Source organism: Oncorhynchus mykiss, chromosome 1, assembly GCF_013265735.2.
Source record: "Oncorhynchus mykiss isolate Arlee chromosome 1, USDA_OmykA_1.1, whole genome shotgun sequence".
In the NCBI taxonomy this organism is placed as follows: Eukaryota; Metazoa; Chordata; class Actinopteri; order Salmoniformes; family Salmonidae; genus Oncorhynchus; species Oncorhynchus mykiss.
In genome coordinates this window covers 86,623,223-86,644,677 of record NC_048565.1, presented here as the reverse complement: position 1 = coordinate 86,644,677, position 21,455 = coordinate 86,623,223, and the positions used below count along the sequence as shown (strand labels likewise).

The 21,455-nt window shown below is 41.1% G+C and overlaps 1 protein-coding gene across 4 annotated transcripts in view; it reads left to right on the top strand.

The window, feature by feature from the left end:
- Positions 1-21,455, top strand: part of LOC118966040 (butyrophilin subfamily 2 member A1-like) — a 47,846-nt gene that overhangs the window by 5,490 nt on the left and 20,901 nt on the right. Inside the window, exons 2-15 of one of the 4 annotated variants that reach the window (XM_036987937.1) lie at positions 1,152-1,226; positions 1,428-1,778; positions 3,528-3,809; positions 5,161-5,277; positions 7,016-7,039; positions 9,389-9,409; positions 9,603-9,623; positions 9,859-9,888; positions 10,133-10,153; positions 14,295-14,315; positions 14,683-14,703; positions 14,823-14,843; positions 18,372-18,401; positions 19,020-19,041. In XM_036987937.1, coding sequence (XP_036843832.1) covers positions 1,157-1,226; positions 1,428-1,778; positions 3,528-3,809; positions 5,161-5,277; positions 7,016-7,039; positions 9,389-9,409; positions 9,603-9,623; positions 9,859-9,888; positions 10,133-10,153; positions 14,295-14,315; positions 14,683-14,703; positions 14,823-14,843; positions 18,372-18,401; positions 19,020-19,033 — 1,044 coding nt within the window. In that variant the 5' untranslated portion in view covers positions 1,152-1,156 and the 3' untranslated portion in view covers positions 19,034-19,041. Of the gene's footprint in view, positions 1-1,133; positions 1,227-1,427; positions 1,779-3,527; positions 3,810-5,160; positions 5,278-7,015; positions 7,040-9,388; positions 9,410-9,602; positions 9,624-9,858; positions 9,889-10,132; positions 10,154-14,294; positions 14,316-14,682; positions 14,704-14,822; positions 14,844-18,371; positions 18,402-19,019; positions 19,051-21,455 lie in introns of all 4 variants that reach the window. The other 3 variants (XM_036987922.1, XM_036987927.1, XM_036987939.1) reach the window with 3 other exon arrangements.

Below are 21,455 nucleotides of genomic sequence, written 5' to 3'. Positions count from 1 at the left end.
TGATAGATAGATAGATACAGAACAAACAGACTGAACGACTGGGTTGAGTACATTGATACAGAACAAAAAGACTGATTGAATGTGTCGAGTTTACCAAAATCAGATGACCAAAATCAGATGACCAAAATCATATAAACATTCTCAAATGGAAACAGCTGTGTCTGTGTGTGGTGGTGACTTTCAAGAGTATAGTGATGGACCTGAACATCATGTTCTAACTGGTCAGCACTACAGAGGACAGAACCAAACCAATCAGTTATAAGTATATACAGTAGCGAGCGGGTGAGGGCATTCACAGTAGACCTCTCAGACGGGTGAGGCTATACCAGCCAACAGTTTTTACATGGTCCTTCTAGCCTTATTTAGTGACCAATAGTTTTTACATGGTCATTCTAGCCATACTTAGTGACCAATAGTTTTTACATGGTCCTTCTAGCCATACTTAGTGACCAATAGTTTTTACATAGTCCTTCTAGCCATACTTAGTGACCAATAGTTTTTACATGGTCCTTCTAGCCATACTTAGTGACCAATAGTTTTTACATGGTCCTTCTAGCCATACTTAGTGACCAATAGTTTTTACATAGTCCTTCTAGCCATACTTAGTGACCAATAGTTTTTACATGGTCATTCTAGCCATACTTAGTGACCAATAGTTTTTACATGGTCATTCTAGCCATACTTAGTGACCAATAGTTTTTACATGGTCATTCTAGCCTTACTTAGTGACCAATAGTTTTTACATGGTCCGTCATTTCTCTGGATTTAGAGACCAATAGTTTTTACACTATCAATAATCAGTAGGCCTATAGTGTAATCTATTGGTTTTATCTGAAAGGGGCCATAGTAAGATACTGAATGTCTATTGGTTTTATCTGAAAGGGGCCATAGTAAGATACTGAAGGTCTAATGGTTTTATCTGAAAGGAGCCACAGTAAGATACTGAAGGTCTATTGACTTTATCTGAAAGGAGCCACAGTAAGATACTGAAGGTCTATTGGTTTTAGCTGAAAGGGGCCACAGTAAGATACTGAAGGTCTATTGACTTTATCTGAAAGGAGCCACAGTAAGATACTGAAGGTCTACTGGTTGATATCTGGTTCTGATCTTTATAATTTATGTTTATTTGTTAGATCAAATGTCTCTTTCAGGAATAATGGAGACTGGACCAGACAGTCTGTTTGTGACTCTCCTGTTTCTCCTCCACAGTTCACTCTCTGAGTCAGGTAACTACAGTGTTAATTCCCTCTGTGTGTGTTTGGTGTCTCATGCAACAGCAAATGCTCCACATTTGTGTGTGTGCATTATTGCATAGATTTTTAGATGTTTTGAATAAGACGTTTCTCTCAATTACATTTGACTGTCTGTTTGTCTTTAGTGGTGGGTAATGTCCTAAATACTCCTTCATTTCTGTCTGTTCTTTTCAGAGAGGTTTGAGGTTCTTGGTCCAACTGATCCCATTGTTGCTGTAGCTGGTGATGACATCATTCTGCCCTGTCACCTCAAACCCAACATCAGCGCTGAGGACATGACAGTGGACTGGCTGAACCTGGACTTCAAAGATGGTCGTGTCTTTCGTTACCAAAACAGAAAAATCATACGAGAGGATCAGATTCCCTCCTACAAAGAAAGAACTTCACTGTTTCAAGAAGAACTCTGGAGGGGAAACACCTCTTTGAAACTGACCAGGGTACAAGGCACTGATGAGGGACATTACAAATGTTTTATTAAGGCAAAGAGCTGGTATGATGATTTCACTGTTCAAGTCCTCGTTAAAGGTGAGGTTTATTTTCATGTTAATGTAATAATCTAACTACAGTACAATGACATCACCTCTTTCCTTCATATTCAAATCAAATCAAATTTTATTTGTCACATACACATGGTTAGCAGATGTTAATGCGAGTGTAGCGAAAATGCTTGTGCTTCTAGTTCCGACAATGCAGTAATAACCAACAAGTAATCTAACTAACAATTCCAAAACTACTGTCTTATACACAGTGTAAGGGGATAAAGAATATGTACATAAGGATATATGAATGAGTGATGGTACAGAGCAGCATAGGCAGGATACAGTAGATGGTATCGAGTACAGTATATACATGAGGTGAGTATGTAAACAAAGTGGCATAGTTAAAGTGGCTAGTGATACATGTATTACATAAGGATGCAGTCGATGATATAGAGTACAGTATATACGTATGCATATAAGATGAATAATGTAGGGTAAGTAACATTATATAAGGTAGCATTGTTTAAAGTGGCTAGTGATATATTTACATCATTTTCCATCAATTCCCATTATTAAAGTGGCTGGAGTTGAGTCAGTGTCAGTGTCAGTGTGTTGGCAGCAGCCCCTCAATGTTAGTGGTGGCTGTTTAACAGTCTGATGGCCTTGAGATAGAAGCTGTTTTTCAGTCTCTCGGCCCCAGATGCACCTGTACTGACCTCGCCTTCTGGATGATAGCGGGGTGAACAGGCAGTGGCTCGTGTGGTTGATGTCCTTGATGATCTTTATGGCCTTCCTGTAACATCGGGTGGTGTAGGTGTCCTGGAGGGCAGGTAGTTTGCCCCCGGTGATGCGTTGTGCAGACCTCACCACCCTCTGGAGAGCCTTACGGTTGTGGGCGGAGCAGTTTCCGTACCAGGCGGTGATACAGCCCGCCAGGATGCTCTCGATTGTGCATCTGTAGAAGTTTGTGAGTGCTTTTGGTGACAAACCGAATTTCTTCAGCCTCCTGAGGTTGAAGAGGCGCTGCTGCGCCTTCTTCACAATGCTGTCTGTGTGAGTGGACCAATTCAGTTTGTCTGTGATGTGTATGCTGAGGAACTTAAAACTTGCTACCCTCTCCACTACTGTTCCATCGATGTGGATAGGGGGGTGTTCCCTCTGCTGTTTCCTGAAGTCCACAATCATCTCCTTAGTTTTGTTGACGTTGAGTGTGAGGTTATTTTCCTGACACCACACTCCGAGGGCCCTCACCTCCTCCCTGTAGGCCGTCTCGTCGTTGTTGGTAATCAAGCCTACCACTGTTGTGTCATCCGCAAACTTGATGATTGAGTTGGAGGCGTGCGTGGCCACGCAGTCGTGGGTGAACAGGGAGTACAGGAGAGGGCTCAGAACGCACCCTTGTGGGGCCCCAGTGTTGAGGATCAGCGGGGTGGAAATGTTGTTGCCTACCCTCACCACCTGGGGGCGGCCCGACAGGAAGTCCAGTACCCAGTTGCACAGGCCGGGGTCGAGACCCAGGGTCTCGAGCTTGATGACGAGCTTGGAGGGTACTATGGTGTTGAATGCCGAGCTGTAGTCGATGAACAGCATTCTCACATAGGTATTCCTCTTGTCCAGATGGGTTAGGGCAGTGTGCAGTGTGGTTGAGATGGCATCGTCTGTGGACCTATTTGGGCGGTAAGCAAATTGGAGTGGGTCTAGGGTGTCGGGTATTACTATATTACTGGATACAGTATGTGTCTATTTGTTCACAGCCTGTCATCAGGTAACATTCAGTCTATCTGTGTGTCTGTAGCTGTAGGATCCAAGCCAGTGGTGTCCTTTGAGGGACACAGAGAGGGAGGGATGGGTCTGCTGTGTGAAACAGAAGGCTGGCACCCTCAGCCTGAGCTGGTGTGGTGGGACAGTAAAGGAGTCCATCTCTCTGCTGGTCCTCCTGAGATAGATAAAGACTTCAAGGGATTCTACAGAGTCAAACAACATGTCATTGTCCAGGAGACTGACACCAACCGCTTTACCTGCAGAGTCCAACAGAGCAGGATCAATGAGAAGATGGAGACAGAGATTCACCTCCCTAGTGAGTAGCAACATCATATTATTTAGACATGAAACACTGGAGATATTGATGTGTTAATGTCCAGTATGTGTTTTAACCAAAGGCTTTGAGACGACAACACAGAAGGATAGTGTTTATTATGAGACAATCCACTGCTGTGTGGTAGTATTAGTACCAAACCCTGTTGTTGATGTGTGGTAGTATTAGTACCAAACCCTGTTGTTGATGTGTGGTAGTATTAGTACCAAACCCTGTTGTTGATGTGTGGTAGTATTAGTACCAAACCCTGTTGTTGATGTGTGGTAGTATTAGTACCAAACCCTGTTGTTGATATGTGTGGTAGTATTAGTACCAAACCCTGTTGTTGATATGTGTGGTAGTATTAGTACCAAACCCTGTTGTTGATGTGTGGTAGTATTAGTACCAAACCCTGTTGTTGATGTGTGGTAGTATTAGTACCAAACCCTGTTGTTGATGTGTGGTAGTAGTAGTACCAAACCCTGTTGTTGATGTGTGGTAGTATTAGTACCAAACCCTGTTATTGATGTGTAATGATGTGTGGTAGTATTAGTACCAAACCCTGTTGTTGATGTGTGGTAGTATTAGTACCAAACCCTGTTGTTGATGTGTAATGATGTGTGGTAGTATTAGTACCAAACCCTGTTGTTGATGTGTGGTAGTATTAGTACCAAACCCTGTCGTTGATGTGTGGTAGTATTAGTACCAAACCCTGTTGTTGATGTGTGGTAGTATTAGTACCAAACCCTGTTATTGATGTGTAATGATGTGTGGTAGTATTAGTACCAAACCCTGTCGTTGATGTGTGGTAGTATTAGTACCAAACCCTGTTGTTGATGTGTGGTAGTATTAGTACCAAACCCTGTTATTGATGTGTAATGATGTGTGGTAGTATTAGTACCAAACCCTGTTGTTGATGTGTAAATATGTGTGGTAGTATTAGTACCAAACCCTGTTGTTGATGTGTGGTAGTATTAGTACCAAACCCTGTCGTTGATGTGTGGTAGTATTAGTACCAAACCCTGTTGTTGATGTGTGGTAGTATTAGTACCAAACCCTGTCGTTGATGTGTGGTAGTATTAGTACCAAACCCTGTTGTTGATGTGTAATGATGTGTGGTAGTATTAGTACCAAACCCTGTTGTTGATGTGTGGTAGTATTAGTACCAAACCCTGTTGTTGATGTGTGGTAGTATTAGTACCAAACCCTGTTATTGATGTGTAATGATGTGTGGTAGTATTAGTACCAAACCCTGTTGTTGATGTGTGGTAGTATTTGTACCAAACCCTGTTGTTGATGTGTGGTAGTATTAGTACCAAACTCTGTTGTTGATGTCTTATGATGTGTGTTTTAGGTGAGTTGTTTCATCACACTAGCCCATGGAGAATGGCCTTCATTGTGTTATGCTGTGTGGGAGCCTTCACTGTGATTGGGTTATCTCTGGCTATCTTCTGGATAAACAGTAAGAAAGGTAATGGAGAGATGAATGTTGATGAATGAATGTTTCATTGTTAAAAATAAATGTCTGCAATTTTTTCAACCTCAACACATTCACAGTGGTTGTATTCTATGGATACATGATAATATATATTTTAATCTGCAGGTGATTAACATGTTGACACTGATGACTGATTTTAATCTGCAGGTGATTAACATGTTGACACTGATGACTGATTTTAACCTGCAGGTGATTAACATGTTGACACTGATGACTGATTTTAATCTGCAGGTGATTAACATGTTGACACTGATGACTGATTTTAACCTGCAGGTGATTAACATGTTAACACTGATGACTGATTTTAATCTGCAGGTGATTAACATGTTAACACTGATGACTGATGTTAATCTACAGGTGATTAACATGTTGACACTGATGACTGATTTTAATCTGCAGGTGATTAACATGTTGACACTGATGACTGATTTTAATCTGCAGGTGATTAACATGTTAACACTGATGACTGATTTTAATCTGCAGGTGATTAACATGTTGACACTGATGACTGATTTTAATCTGCAGGTGATTAACATGTTAACACTGATGACTGATTTTAATCTGCAGGTGATTAACATGTTAACACTGATGACTGATTTTAATCTGCAGGTGATTAACATGTTGACACTGATGACTGATTTTAATCTGCACGTGATTAACATGTTAACACTGATGACTGATTTTAATCTGCAGGTGATTAACATGTTGACACTGATGACTGATTTTAATCTGCAGGTGATTAACATGTTGACACTGATGACTGATTTTAACCTGCAGGTGATTAACATGTTGACACTGATGACTGATTTTAACCTGCAGGTGATTAACATGTTAACACTGATGACTGATTTTAACCTGCAGGTGATTAACATGTTAACACTGATGACTGATTTTAATCTGCAGGTGATTAACATATTAACACTGATGACTGATTTTAATCTGCAGGTGATTAACATGTTAACACTGATGACTGATTTTAATCTGCAGGTGATTAACATGTTAACACTGATGACTGATTTTAATCTACAGGTGATTAAGATGTTAACACTGATGACTGATTTTAACCTGCAGGTGATTAACATGTTAACACTGATGACTGATTTTAATCTGCAGGTGATTAACATGTTAACACTGATGACTGATTTTAATCTGCAGGTGATTAACATGTTAACACTGATGACTGATTTTAATCTACAGGTGATTAACATGTTGACACTGATGACTGATTTTAACCTGCAGGTGATTAACATGTAAACACTGATGACTGATGTTAATCTACAGGTGTGATAATAGATCAACTCAAACTACAGTGGGGTAAATAGGGGTTTTATTGTCCCTAACTCAGATTATACACACGACTGTAAAGATTCACTATGCAGACTACACCTTGTAATTCTAATTAACATGTTTATTGAATGAAATGAAGAGGTGGTGGTGGTGATAGGATAGTAGATTTTTATTGAAGATACTCCTTCTGATGTTGGAACATTGATCACCACATTGTTAACATTATGTAAACCAATGTCTCTTCTATAGATGTACCTTCTTGTGAAGTAGAAAACACTTCATGTTGTTTATATTAATGTTCCCTGACTTTTATCTGATGTTGGAACATTGATATGAGACAAGGAGTCCCAGAGAGAGACTACATCTTCTAGTGTTCATGTTAATGATGTTCTCACTGTCTTCCATCTACTCTACATGTTTACAGTTGACCTCACTGAGAATGAGGATGGTAAGTCGTGTCTTCAGATCATCACCGCTAGATTTATGTAAACCATTTTATGTTTGTTGATGAGCACAAAAAGGCAATTGGTAGTTGCTACATTCATTTTTTGGACTTAACTATACAGTGGGGCAAAAAAGTATTTAGTCAGACACCAATTGTGCAAGTTCTCCCACTTAAAAAGATGAGAGAGGCCTGTAATGTATCATAGGTACACTTCAACTATGACAGACAAAATGAGAAATAAAATATAGAAAATCACATTGTAGGATTTTTAATGAATTTCTTTGCAAATTATGGTGGAAAATAAGTATTTGGTCAATAACAAAAGTTTATCTCAATACTTTGTCATATACCCTTTGTTGGCAATGACAGAGGTCAAACGTTTTCTGTAAGTCTTCACAAGGTTTTCACACACTGTTGCTGGTATTTTTGCCCATTCCTCCATGCAGATCTCCTCTAGAGCAGTGATGTTTTGGGGATGTTGCTGGGCAACACGGAATTTCAACTCCCTCCAAAGATTTTCTATGGGGTTGAGATCTGGAGACTGGCTAGGCCACTCCAGGACCTTGAAATGCTTCTTGCGAAGCCACACCTTCATTGTGTTTGGGATCATTGTCATGCTGAAAGACCCAGTCACGTTTCATCTTCAATGCCCTTGCTGATGGAAGGAGGTTTTCACTCAAAATCTCACGATACATGGCCAGGGGGTCGGAGCTGTTGGCCGAGGTAGGAGTAGCCAGGAGGAAGGCATGACCAGCCGTTGAGAAATGCTTGTTGAAGTTATCGTGTTACCTAGCTTCAGTGAAGTTTGGCAGCTGGGAGGAGGTGCCGTTGTTCTCCATGGACTTTACAGTGTCCCAGAACCTTTTTGAGTTAGAGCTACAGGATGCAAATTTCTGCTTGAAAAAGCTGGCCTTTGCTTTCCTGACTGACTGTGTGTATTGGTTCCTGACTTCCCTGAACAGTTGCATGATGTTTCCACCTCCATGCTTCACAGGAGGTATGGTGTTCTTTGGATGCAACTCAGCATTCTTTGTCCTCCAAACACGACGAGTTCAGTTTTTACCAAAAAGTTATATTTTGGTTTCATCTGACCATATGACATTCTCCCAATCTTCTTCTGGATCATCCAAATGCTCTCTAGCAAACTTCAGACGGGCCTGGACATGTACTGGCTTAAGCATTGGGACACGTCTGGCACTGCAGGATTTGAGTCCCTGGCGGCGTAGTGTGTTACTGAAGGTAGGCTTTGTTACTTTGGTCCCAGCTCTCTGCAGGTCATTCACTAGGTCCACCCGTGTGGTTCTGTGATTTTTGCTCACCGTTCTTGTGATCATTTTGACCCCACGGGGTGAGATCTTGCGTGGAGCCCCAGATCGAGGGAGATTATCAGTGGTCTTGTATGTCTTCCATTTCCTAATAACTGCTCCCACAGTTGATTTCTTCAAACCAAGCTGCTTACCTATTGCAGATTCCGTCTTCCCAGCCTGGTGCAGGTCTACAATTTTGTTTCTGGTGTCCTTTGACAGCTCTTTGGTTTTGGCCATAGGGGAGTTTGGAGTGTGACTGTTTGAGGTTGTGGACAGGTGTTTTATACTGATAACAAGTTCAAACAGGTGCCATTAATACAGGTAACGAGTGGAGGACAGAGGAGCCTCTTAAAGAAGAAATTACAGGTCTGTGAGAGCCAGAAATCTTGCTTGTTTGTAGGTGACCAAATACTTATTTTCCACCATAATTTGCAAATAAATTAATTAAAAATCCTACAATGTGATTTTCTGGATTTTTTTTCTCATTTTGTCTGTCATAGCTGAAGTGTACCTATGATGAAAATTACAGGCCTCTCTCATCTTTTTAAGTGGGAGAACTTGCACAACTGGTGGCTGACTAAATACTTTTTTTGCCCCACTGTATGTACCCATTAATTCTTGAAGAATATATCATATAAGTGATTAAAGAGCTTAGTTTAACATTCATACCCCATCAGAACTCAAAATAGAACCTTGTTTTACCTTAATGTTTGTAAACAATGTGTAAGCAAACACTATAGGCCTCAAAACACATGTATAACTATAATGTTGATACAGTATCACGGATGGTCAGTCCTTGCATTCATAGTTCTGTCTATGAATTTGAGAGTGATATTATTTCTCCAGCCCCTCCCTCAGCTTTTTACCAAAACAACAGTGGCTGGGATCACACTTTGTTATTGTTTCAACTTCTGATTGGCCCTAGTTGTTCCTTCTGATGTTGGAACAGTGGTATGAGACAAGGAGTCCCAGAGAGAGACTACATCTTCTAGTGTTCATGTTAATGATGTTCTCACTGTCTTCCATCTACTCTACATATTTACAGTTAACCTCAGTAGGATGCTAGGTAAGTAGTGTCTTCAGATCATCACTTTGCTAACAATATATAAACCAATGTCTCTTCTATAGAAATGTTCCCTGACTTTTATCTGATGTTGGAATATTGTTATGAGACAAGGAGTCCCAGAGAGAGACTACATCTTCTAGTGTTCATGTTAATGATGTTCTCACTGTCTTCCATCTACTCTACATGTTTACAGATGTCCTCAGGAAGGAGAAGGGTAAGTCGTGTCTTTAAATCACCACATTGCTAACATTATGTAAACCAATGTCTCTTCTATATATGTACCTTCTAGTGAAGTAGAACACTTCATGTTGTTTATATTAATGTTCCCTGACTTTTATCTGATGTTGGAACATTGATATGAGACAAGGAGTCCCAGAAATAGACTACATCTTCTAGTGTTCATGTTAATGATGTTCTCACTGTCTTCCATCTACTCTACATGTTTACAGTTAACCTCAAGAAACTCTGGGAGCAGAATGGTAAGTACTGTCTTCAGATTATTTCTTTGCGAACAATATGTAAACCACAAAAGTTAAATGTTCTCTAATTTACAGACTTTAAGTAAGAAAACATTTTAAGAAGGCTATTCTTAGCATATGTAAGATGTTCCTTCTGATTTTGGAACATTGATATGAGACAAGGAGTCCCAGAGAGAGACTACATCTTCTAGTGTTCATGTTAATGATGTTCTCACTGTCTTCCATCTACTCTACATGTTTACAGATGACATCAAAAATAAGCTAGGTAAGTAGTGTCTTCAGATCATCACTTTGCTGGAATTATGTCAAACAATTATGCTTATTTTATTTATATAATCTCAACTGACATCCATGTCATTTGGTTCTGCTGTTAGATGAAGCACAGGGATATTGAACATGAATCTGTTATAATTATATATAAATAAACAACATATCTGACATTGTATTCTCATTTGAACTTTGCTGGGCTTTAAATTAGTTGAAAGCGCAGGTATAGATATTAGATGGGTGACGACAAAACCAAAAATCAAACATTGTTTTTCCACTGGATTTTGGTTGTGCATTTAGATGGTTGAAAGGACAGGGAAAACACATTGGAAATTCAACTAACTTTTTGTCTTTTTGAGTGGGTGAATATACTGTAGGTTGTAATCTCACTGATCAACTTCTCAACCAAATATTACCCAATTATCCACGTTGAAATGACGTAGTCAAATCAAATCAAATCAAATTTTATTTGTCACATACACATGGTTAGCAGATGTTAATGCGAGTATAGCGAAATGCTTGTGCTTCTAGTTCCGACAATGCAGTAATAACCAACAAGTAATCTAGCTAACAATTCCAAAACTACTACCTTATAGACACAAGTGTAAGGGGATAAATAATATGTACATAAAGATATATGAATGAGTGATGGTACAGAGCGGCATAGGCAAGATACAGTAGATGGTATTGAGTGCAGTATATACATATGAGATGAGTATATAAACAAAGTGGCATAGTTTAAAGTGGGTAGTGATACATGTATTACATAAAGATGCAGTCGATGATATAGAGTACAGTATATACATATACATATGAGATGAATAATGTAGGGTATGTAATATTATATTAGGTAGCATTGTTTAAAGTGTCTAGTGATATATTTTACATCATTTCCCATCAATTCCCATTATTAAAGTGGCTGGAGTCGAGTCAGTGTGTTGGCAGCAGCCACTCAATGTTAGTGGTGGATGTTTAACAGTCTGATGGCCTTGAGATAGAAGCTGTTTTTCAGTCTCTCGGTCCCAGCTTTGATGCACCTGTACTGACCTCGCCTTCTGGATGATAGCGGGGTGAACAGGCAGTGGCTCGGGTGGTTGTTGTCCTTGATGATCTTTATGGCCTTCCTGTGACATCGGGTGGTGTAGGTGTCCTGGAGGGCAGGTAGTTTGCCCCCGGTGATGCGTTGTGCAGACCTCACTACCCTCTGGAGAGCCTTACGGTTGTGGGCGGAGCAGTTGCCGTACCAGGCGGTGATACAGCCCGCCAGGATGCTCTCGATTGTGCATCTGTAGAAGTTTGTGAGTGCTTTAGGTGACAAGCCAAATTTCTTCAGCCTCCTGAGGTTGAAGAGGCGCTGCTGCGTCTTCTTCATGATGCTGTCTGTGTAGGTGGACCAATTCAGTTTGTCTGTGATGTGTACGCCGAGGAACTTAAAACTTACTACCCTCTCCACTACTGTTCCATCAATGTGGATAGGGGGGTGTTCCCTCTGCTGTTTCCTGAAGTCCACAATCATCTCCTTAGTTTTGTTGACGTTGAGTGTGAGGTTATTTTCCTGACACCACACTCCGAGGGCCCTCACCTCCTCCCTGTAGGCCGTCTCATCATTGTTGGTAATCAAGCCTACCACTGTTGTGTCGTCCGCAAACTTGATGATTGAGTTGGAGGCGTGCGTGGCCACGCAGTCGTGGGTGAACAGGGAGTACAGGAGAGGGCTCAGAACGCACCCTTGTGGGGCCCCAGTGTTGAGGATCAGCGGGAGCAATGTTGTTGCCTACCCTCACCACCTGGGGGCGGCCCGTCAGGAAGTCCAGTACCCAGTTGCACAGGGCGGGGTCGAGACCCAGGGTCTCGAGCTTGATGACGAGCTTGGAGGGCACTATGGTGTTAAATGCCGAGCTGTAGTCGATGAACAGCATTCTCACATAGTATCCCTCTTGTCCAGATGGGTTAGGGCAGTGTGGTTGAGATTGCATCGTCTGTGGACCTATTTGGGCGGTAAGCAAATTGGAGTGGGTCTAGGGTGTCAGGTAGGGTGGAGGTGATATGGTCCTTGACTAGTCTCTCAAAGCACTTCATGATGACGGAAGTGAGTGCTACGGGGCGGTAGTCGTTTAGCTCAGTTACCTTAGCTTTCTTGGGAACAGGAACAATGGTGGCCCTCTTGAAGCATGTGGGAACAACAGACTGGGATAGGGATTGATTGAATATGTCTGTAAACACACCAGCCAGCTGGTCTGCGCATGCTCTGAGGGCGCGGCTGGGGATGCCGTCTGGGCCTGCAGCCTTGCGAGGGTTGACACGTTTAAATGTTTTCCGCACGACGTCGGCTGCAGTGAAGGATAGTCCGCATGTTTTAGTTGCGGGCCGTGTCAGTGGCACTGTATTGTCCTCAAAGCGGGCAAAAAAGTTATTTAGTCTGCCTGGGAGCAAGACATCCTGGTCCGTGACTGGGCTGGTTTTCTTTTTGTAATCCGTGATTGACTGTAGACCCTGCCACATACCTCGTGTCTGAGCCGTTGAATTGAGATTCTACTTTGTCTCTATACTGACGCTTAGCTTGTTTGATTGCCTTGCGGAGGGAAGAGTTACACTGTTTGTATTCGGTCATGTTTCCGGTCACCTTGCCCTGATTAAAAGCAGTGGTTCGGGCTTTCATTTTCACACGAATGCTGCCATCAATCCACGGTTTCTGGTTTGGGAATGTTTTAATCGTTGCTATGGGAACGACATCTTCAACGCACGTTCTAATGAACTCGCTCACCGAATCAGCGTATTCGTCAATGTTGTTGTCTGACGCAATACGAAACATATCCCAGTCCACGTGATGGAAGCAATCTTGGAGTGTGGAATCAGATTGGTCGGACCAGCGTTGAACATACCTCAGCGCGGGAGCTTCTTGTTTTAGTTTCTGTCTGTAGGCAGGGATCAACAAAATGGAGTCGTGGTCAGCTTTTCCGAAAGGAGGGCGGGGCAGGGCCTTATATGCGTCACAGAAGTTAGAGTAGCAGTGATCCAAGGTTTTTACAGCCCTGGTTGCGCAATCGATATGCTGATAAAATTTAGGGAGTCTTGTTTTCAGATTAGCCTTGTTAAAATCCCCAGCTACAATGAATGCAGCCTCCGGATAAATGGATTCCAGTTAGCAAAGAGTCAAATAAAGGTCATTCAGAGCCATCGATGTGTCTGCTCGGGGGGGAATATATACGGCTGTGATTATAATCGAAGAGAATTCCCTTGGTAGATAATGCGGTCGACATTTGATTGTGAGGAATTCTAAATCAGGTGAACAGTAGGACTTGAGTACCTGTATGTTGTTATGATCACACCACGTCACGTTAACCATGAAGCATACGCCCCCGCCCCTCTTCTTACCAGAAAGATGTTTGTTTCTGTCTGCGCGATGCGTGGAGAAACCAGCTGGCTGCACTGATTCCGATAGTGTCTCTCCAGTGAGCCATGTTTCCGTGAAGCAAAGAACGTTACAGTCTCTGATGTCCCTCTGGAATGCTACCCTTGCTCGGATTTCATCAACCTTGTTGTCAAGAGACTGGACATTGGCGAGAAGAATGCTAGGGAGTGGTGCACGATGTGCCTGTCTCCGGAGTCTGACCAGAAGACCACTCCGTTTCCCCCTTTTATGAAGTCGTTTTTTTGGGTCGGCGGCTGGGATCCATTCCGTTGTCCTGGGTGAAAGGCAGAACACAGGATCCGCTTCGCGAAAGTCATATTCTTGGTCGTACTGATGGTGAGTTGACGCTGCTCTTATGTTCAGTAGTTCTTCCCGACTGTATGTAATGAAACCTAAGATGACCTGGGGTACCAATGTAAGAAATAACACGTAAAAAAAAACAAAAAACTGCATAGTGTGCCCAGTGGTTCGTTTCTGATACACCAGGATCACTGATGGACCTGTCCCATTTGTTTAATGAAATTAAGAAGTGGTGGTAGGGTAGAATATCTTTATTGGAGAAGTTGTCTCAGAGGTACGCTGGACTCATTTAGGTGGTGGAACTCAATTTAGATTTGTGATGTTAGAGAAGTGATATGAGACAAGGAGTCCCAGAGAGAGACTACATCTTCTAGTGTTCATGTTAATGATGTTCTCACTGTCTTCCATCTACTCTACATGTTTACAGATGAACACAAGGATAAGTTAGGTAAGTAGTGTCTTCAGATCATCACTTTGCTGGAATTATGTCAACCATTTTATTTATGTTTTCTCTGAGAACATTAGATGTTCCTTTTGATGTTGTAACAGTGATATGAGACAAGGTCCGGGATTCACTGCAGGGCGCATTATAACACAGCACACTATAACAGACCTTTAAAAGTATTTTACACTTGAGTCGACATGTGCAGTGTTGGTGGAAAAAGGCTTTTAAATAGTGAATTGTCATCTGTGAAGGACCTGTGTGGTATACTGCACATGAATCCCGACCAAGGAGTCCCAGAGAGAGACTACATCTTCTAGTGTTCATGTTAATGATGTTCTCACTGTCTTCCATCTACTCTACATGTTTACAGATGACCTCACTAAGATGCTAGGTAAGTAGTGTCTTCTGATGTTGTAACATTGAAATGAGACAAGGAGTCCCAGAGAGAGATTCCATTTTCTAGTGTTAATGATGTTCTCACTGTCTTCCATCTACTCTACATGTATACAGATGTCCTCATGAAGGAGAGGGGTAAGTAGTGTCTTCAGATCATCACTTAATTAGGTCAAACATTTTATGTTTATTGATATTTCAACTGTAATCCATGTCATTTGATTCTGCCTTTAGATTGAGACAGGGATATTAACATTAATCTGTTGGTTAAAAAAACATTGTGTTGGGCCTCCCGGGTGGCGCAGTGGTTAAGGGCGCTGTACTGCAGCGCCAGCTGTGCCATCGGAGTCCCTGGGTTCGCGCCCAGGCTCTGTCATAACTGGCCGCGACCGGGAGGTCCGTGGGGCGATGCACAATTGGCCTAGCGTCATCCGGGTTAGGGAGTGTTAGCTACTACAACAATTGGATACCATGAAAAAGGGGTAAAATAAAAAACATTGTGTCACTTTCGTTATATGAATCGGACCAAGGCGCAGCGTTGTATTATGACATTCTATATTTATTAAAAGAATCAACACTGAACAAACTAACAAGACAACAAAACGAACCGTGAAGCTAATATGAATAGTGCAGACAGGCAACAAAACATAGAACACACGAACACAAAAGGGGAAATGGCTACCTAAATATGATCCCCAATCAGAGACAACGATAAACAGCTGCCTCTGATTGGGAACCATATCAGGCCAACATAGACATACAAATGACCTAGACCTACAAAACCCCTAGACATACAAAAACCCTAGACAATACAAAAACTAACATACCCACCTTCGTCACACCCTGACCTAACCAAAATATAAAGAAAACAGAGATATCTAAGGTCAGAGCGTGACACATTCTGACAATCTGACATTGTGTTCCTATTTGTACTTTGCTGTGCTTTAAATTAGTTGAAAGCCCAGGTGTTGACATTTTTACAACAACAAAATCAAAAATAAAACATTGTTTTTCCAATGGAGATTGGATGTGCTTTTAGATGGTTGAAAACATAGCTACTAATTCAACTAACTTCTGGCTGTCTTTTTGAGTGGGTGAATATACTGTCGGTTGTAATCTCATTGGTCAACGTCTCAACCAAATATTACTCAGTTATATCCACGTTGAAATTATGTAATGTGCCCAGTGGGTAGTTTCTGATACACCTGGATCACTGATGGACCAGTCACAATTATTAAATTAAATTAAGAAGTGGTAGAAAGCACATAATATCAAGGAGTCCCAGATCATCACTTTGAAAGGTTTATGTGAACCAGTTTATATAGGCAATATGTAATCCAATTCAAAACTTACCTTGAGGCCACAGGTATGTGATGCCGACGTCAGACACACTTCCAACCACAAAACAGGGAACCCAAAGCTCCGATAATCTGTAAAATACATTTGTTTTTACACTAAGGCTCCACGTTTCCAAAACACAGGTAATTTCATAGGCTACAGAGTCTTTCCATGATCAAACCAAAGATGATCGGATTTAAACATAAAACAAAAGGGTATATAGTAGCAGCTTTCTTACTTCATGTACAAGTGATACAAATAAAAATGATGATAACTCCATACCTGAGTCCCAGCTGACCCATAATGTATGGTAACTCCATACCTGAGTCCTAGCTGACCCATAATGTGTGGTAACTCCATACCTGAGTCCTAGCTGACCCATAATGTGTGGTAACTCCATACCTGTCCTTAGTTTGCCCATAATTTATGGTAACTCCATACCTGAGTCCTAGCTGACCCATAATGTATGGTAACTCCATACCTGAGTCCTTGCTCACCCATAATGTGTGGTAACTCCATACCTGAGTCTTAGTTGACCCATAATTTATGGTAACTCCATACCTGAGTCCTTGCTCACCCATAATGTGTGGTAACTCCATACCTGAGTCTTAGTTGACCCATAATTTATGGTAACTCCATACCTGAGACCTAGCTCACTCATAATGTGTGGTAACACCATACCTGAGACCTAGCTGCCAAAACTATAAATAGGTATAGGAAAGGGGAACATGGGGAAAAGGGGGTGTGTCCAAAAGGGTGTGTGTCCAGGTGAGGCTCCATTTTGTTTTCAAATACCCATGATACCATAATAGAAAACCAAAAACATGATTTCGTCAACCAATCTCCATAATGCAATATTCATCCTTATATTTTATAAGGCGATATTTCCTGATTCTAATTACTGTTGGGGAATAATCAGAATTAGTCGGTAACATAGATGTTTTATATTCATCATATGTTTGTAAGTTACTTCTCATCAGAATGTTTATTTTTGTATAATACTGTGGCCGGGTTTGCAGTCATCTGTTCTCTGTCAAGACTAAGTTACTTGGGTCGCAGAGAGGGGAGAGGTCAAGCAGCGTGTAGCTCTTGGCTCCACAATGTCTGTGTGCTACTCAATGTGTCTCTGTGATCTTGTCAAGGACGGGTGTATTTGATATATGCCTGTTGATATGAGGATTTGGTTTATGGTTCTGAGAGCGAGAAAAGAACATAGTTTTGGAGACAAAGCTGAACGATAAATTATGGCCAATGCTGTCTGGCTATATGTGTCTTTGCTATAAAGGATCTCAGTTGCAATGTGTAAGGGACTCTCAGAGAATTCATTTATAGACACTGAATTGATCTGAGAGTCACAGGGTTGTGATGGAGCTCATAATTAAAGATGGACTTTGTGATAACTCTGACTTGTGTGTGGTTTGCTCTCATGATTTGGTAAATACAGGAAATTTCCACGACATTACGCAAAACATAAACATTTGTAATGAGACGGAAACAAATGTCCTTATTTTCAAACACATTTTATGGGTTTTTTTTGGAGCACATTAAAGCGTCAATCAGCAGTTGCTATATCCATTTTTGGACTTAGAAATGAATATGTACCCATTGATTCTTGAAGAATATAACCTATAAATGCTTTTTTTTTACCTTAATATTTGTAAACAAAGTAAATGTAAACAAACACAGTATAGTGTCAAAACATTTCTAAAACTATTATTTTGATATCATGGGTGGTCAGTCCTTGCATCCATAGTTCTGTCTATGAATTTGAGTGATATTATCTCTCCAGCCCCTCCCTCAGCTTTTTACCAAAACAGTGGCAGGGATCACTCTTTTTTTATTGTTTCAGGTGCTGATTGGCCATTTAAAGGTGTTACATCTGATGTTGGAACAGTGGTATGAGACAAGGGCTGGGATTCATTTCAAGGTGCATTATAGCACAGCACACTATAACAGACTTTTAAAGGTATTTTAAGCTTGATTCGACATGTTTACTATGAATGTGATCTCGGTGAAGGCCGGTGGAAAATGCCTTTAAAAAGTGCTTTGTCAGCTGTGAAGTGTCCTGCTGTATACTGCACATTGGATTGAGTCACGACCAAGAAGTCCAAAATATAAACTACATCTTCTAGTGTTGAATTCTCTCTAATATTCCCACTTTATTAAGTAGGAAAACATTTTAAGAAGGTTATTTTGAGCTCATTGAAGATGCTCTTTCTGATGTTGGAACAGTGTTATGATACAAGGAGTCCCAGAGAGAGACTACATTTTCTAGTGTTCATGTTAGTGATGTTCTCACTGTCTTCCATCTACTCTGCATGTTTACAGATGAAACCGAGGGACTCTGTAACCAGAGTGGTGAGTACTGTCTTCCGATTATTACTTTGCTAACATTATTATAACCACAAAAGTTACATTTTCTCTAATTTACAGACCATTTTAAGACGGCTATTCTTAGCATATATAAGATGTTCCTTCTTATGTTGGAACATTGATATGAGAAGGAGTCCCAAAAGAGCAATCAGTAGTTTTTGGACTTGAATGATTAATGATATGTACCCATTGATTCTTGAATAATTTCACTTATAAATGATTAATGAGCTTAGTTTAACTGTTGTACCCCATCAGAACTCAAAATATAAGCTTGTTTAACCTTAATGTTTGTCAACAAAGTGTAAGTGTAAAACATATTTAAAACTATAATGATGATACAGTATTAGTATCAGTCCTTACATCCATAGCTCTGTCTATGAATTTGAGAGTGATATTATTTCTCCAGCCCCTCCCTCAGCTTATTAACAAAACAACAGTGGCTGGGAACACGCTTTGTTATTGTTTCAACTTCTGATTGGCCCTAGATGTTACTTCTGATGTTGGAACATTGATATGAGACAAGGAGTCCCAGAGAGAGACTACATCTTCTAGTGTTCATGTTAATGATGTTCTCACTGTCTTCCATCTACTCTACATATTTAGAGGGAACTCGTTAAGGTGAAGTGTAAGTAAGGTATGGCTATGCCGGATTAAGTGATATGACATGCTATTCTATAAAATCATTTCTCCGTAATTAATATTACCTGATTGAGCTAATCATGTAAATGTAATTAACTAGAGAGTTGGGCACCACAAAATAATATTTATAGAGCTGTTATCTTTCGAATAAACTCTTAAAGACCTAGTAATATTTTACATCAATAGCAGTCAATATTAATCGTCACCTTAATTCAGTCTCATCTGAAAGTCTTAAATTCTTGGTTATCTTCACAACCCTGGCTAACAAGTTGAATCAGCAATACAAAATTGGGTTTAATTATTTATTTACTAAATACCTAACTAATCACACAGAATCACACATACAAATCATTAATCATGACTTGATTACAAATTACGTCATAAAGGAAAACGTCCCTGGCGGGCAGAACAGATTTGACAGCTGGTTACACAAAGAAAAGGGTCTGGGTTTGAGTGAAAGAGCAGGAAGACTGAGTAACAAAGGGAGAAGCTGTGCTATCGTAAATACAGTATCTTATGCATTCTAAATTACCGCCCATTTGGAATAAGAAAATGCAATAAATATTTACTCGGAGATGCGCTTCGGTAGGTTGGTGGTAGATGGAAGGCCGTGTTGCCAAACCGAGTCCTTTGTCCTTTGAAGAATGTCTCTGGTGGTCAATTGGATACGTTGTAGTAACGTCGTTGTGTGATAGACGGGATACTCTGTCTGTTCCTTCGTAACCCTCGTTTGCAGCTGCTGTTGCTAACCCAATGGCTAGGAGGTATCACTCTGCAGTGAGTAAGAGGTCAAAGTTCATACCATTCGCAACCAAAGCTCACGCTGAAGTTGGCTTAGTTCTGTAGTTGACATGTTCGTCCTTTTAAACGCAGAGGCTGCAGACCTCGGGTACTTAGAAAAGGTTACATACTCGTCAAGGCTTTATATAGTGGATCTGGATCACTGATGGACCAGTCACATTAATGTTGATGTTCTAGAACAGGATGTGTTGAGGCTCTAGAGGACCACTAGACTAGAGAGAGGTAGTCTCTGATACACCTGGATCACTGATACCTGGATCACTATACTATTTAAAGCGAAACAGTTTTAAAGTATGTATGGTTATGAAAAACTTCATAGTGGTGTCTGCAGTAGTAATTGTGTAGACTGATTATAGTTGAAAAAGTGGGTAGATGAAAGTTAGAATAGCCTGAGAAGATGAAATTTGGTTTGCTATATCTAGCTTGAACGGTTCTGTTGGTGGGTTATTTTATGCTGATGTATGGTCATGTGGAGTGATTGGTTAATTTGAAGTTAGCATAGCCCGAACATGTGAACATTGGTTTTAGTTTCTCTTGCTTGAATGGTTCAAGAGTTACTGTTGGTGGGTTGTTTTATGGAAATCTATGCAACATTATATAGGATAGGCGGGTATATGTAGCTAATTTATGCACATTTATAAGTTATTACTTTATAAAAGTTTAAGAATTTGAACTTAGGATAGCCTGAACATGTGAACGTTGGTTTTGTGGATCTAGCTTGAACGGTTCAACAGTTACAGTTATTGTTTGTAGGAATTATATATATATATATATATATATATATATATATATATATATATATATATTGTCATGTACTGTCATGTTGTGTCTTGTCTCTGTCCTTTCCCTTCACCCTGTCTCCCTCTGCTGGTCGTTGTTAGGTTACCTTTTCTCCCCCGCTTTCCCCCAGCTGTTCCTTGTCTCCTCTGACTACCCATTCACCCCGTTTCCCACCTGTTCCCTTTTTCCCTCTGATTAGGTCCCTATATCTCTCTCTGTTTCTGTTCCTGTCCTTGTCGGATTCTTGTTTGTTGTGTTTCATGCCTGAGCCAGACTATCGTCATGTTTGCTGTAACCTTGTCCTGTCCTGTCGGAATCTGCCGGTCTATCTGAGCCTACCTATGTTTGGTTATTAAAGAAGCTCTGTTTAAGTTAGTTCGCTTTTGGGTCCTCATTCACTCACCATAACAGAAGAATCCGACCAAGAATGGACCCAGCGACTTCGGATCCTCTCCACTCAGCCGTCGGGATCCAGGGAGCAATGCTAGGCAGACACGAGCAGGAAGTGTCTGCTGCTCGACATGCCGTTGAGACCCTGGCCACCCAAGTCTCCAACCTCACAGAACAGGTTCACCATCTCCGCCTCGATCCACCGGCCACTTCCAGGGCTTTCGAATCTCCGGAGCCCAGAATCAATAACCCGCCGTGTTACTCTGGGGAGCCCACTGAATGCCGCTCGTTCCTCACCCAGTGTGATATTGTGTTTTCTCTCCAGCCCAACACTTACTCCAGGAGCACTGCTCGTGTCGCCTACGTCATATCTCTCCTTATTGGACGGGCTCGTGAGTGGGGCACGGCAATCTGGGAGGCAAGGGCTGA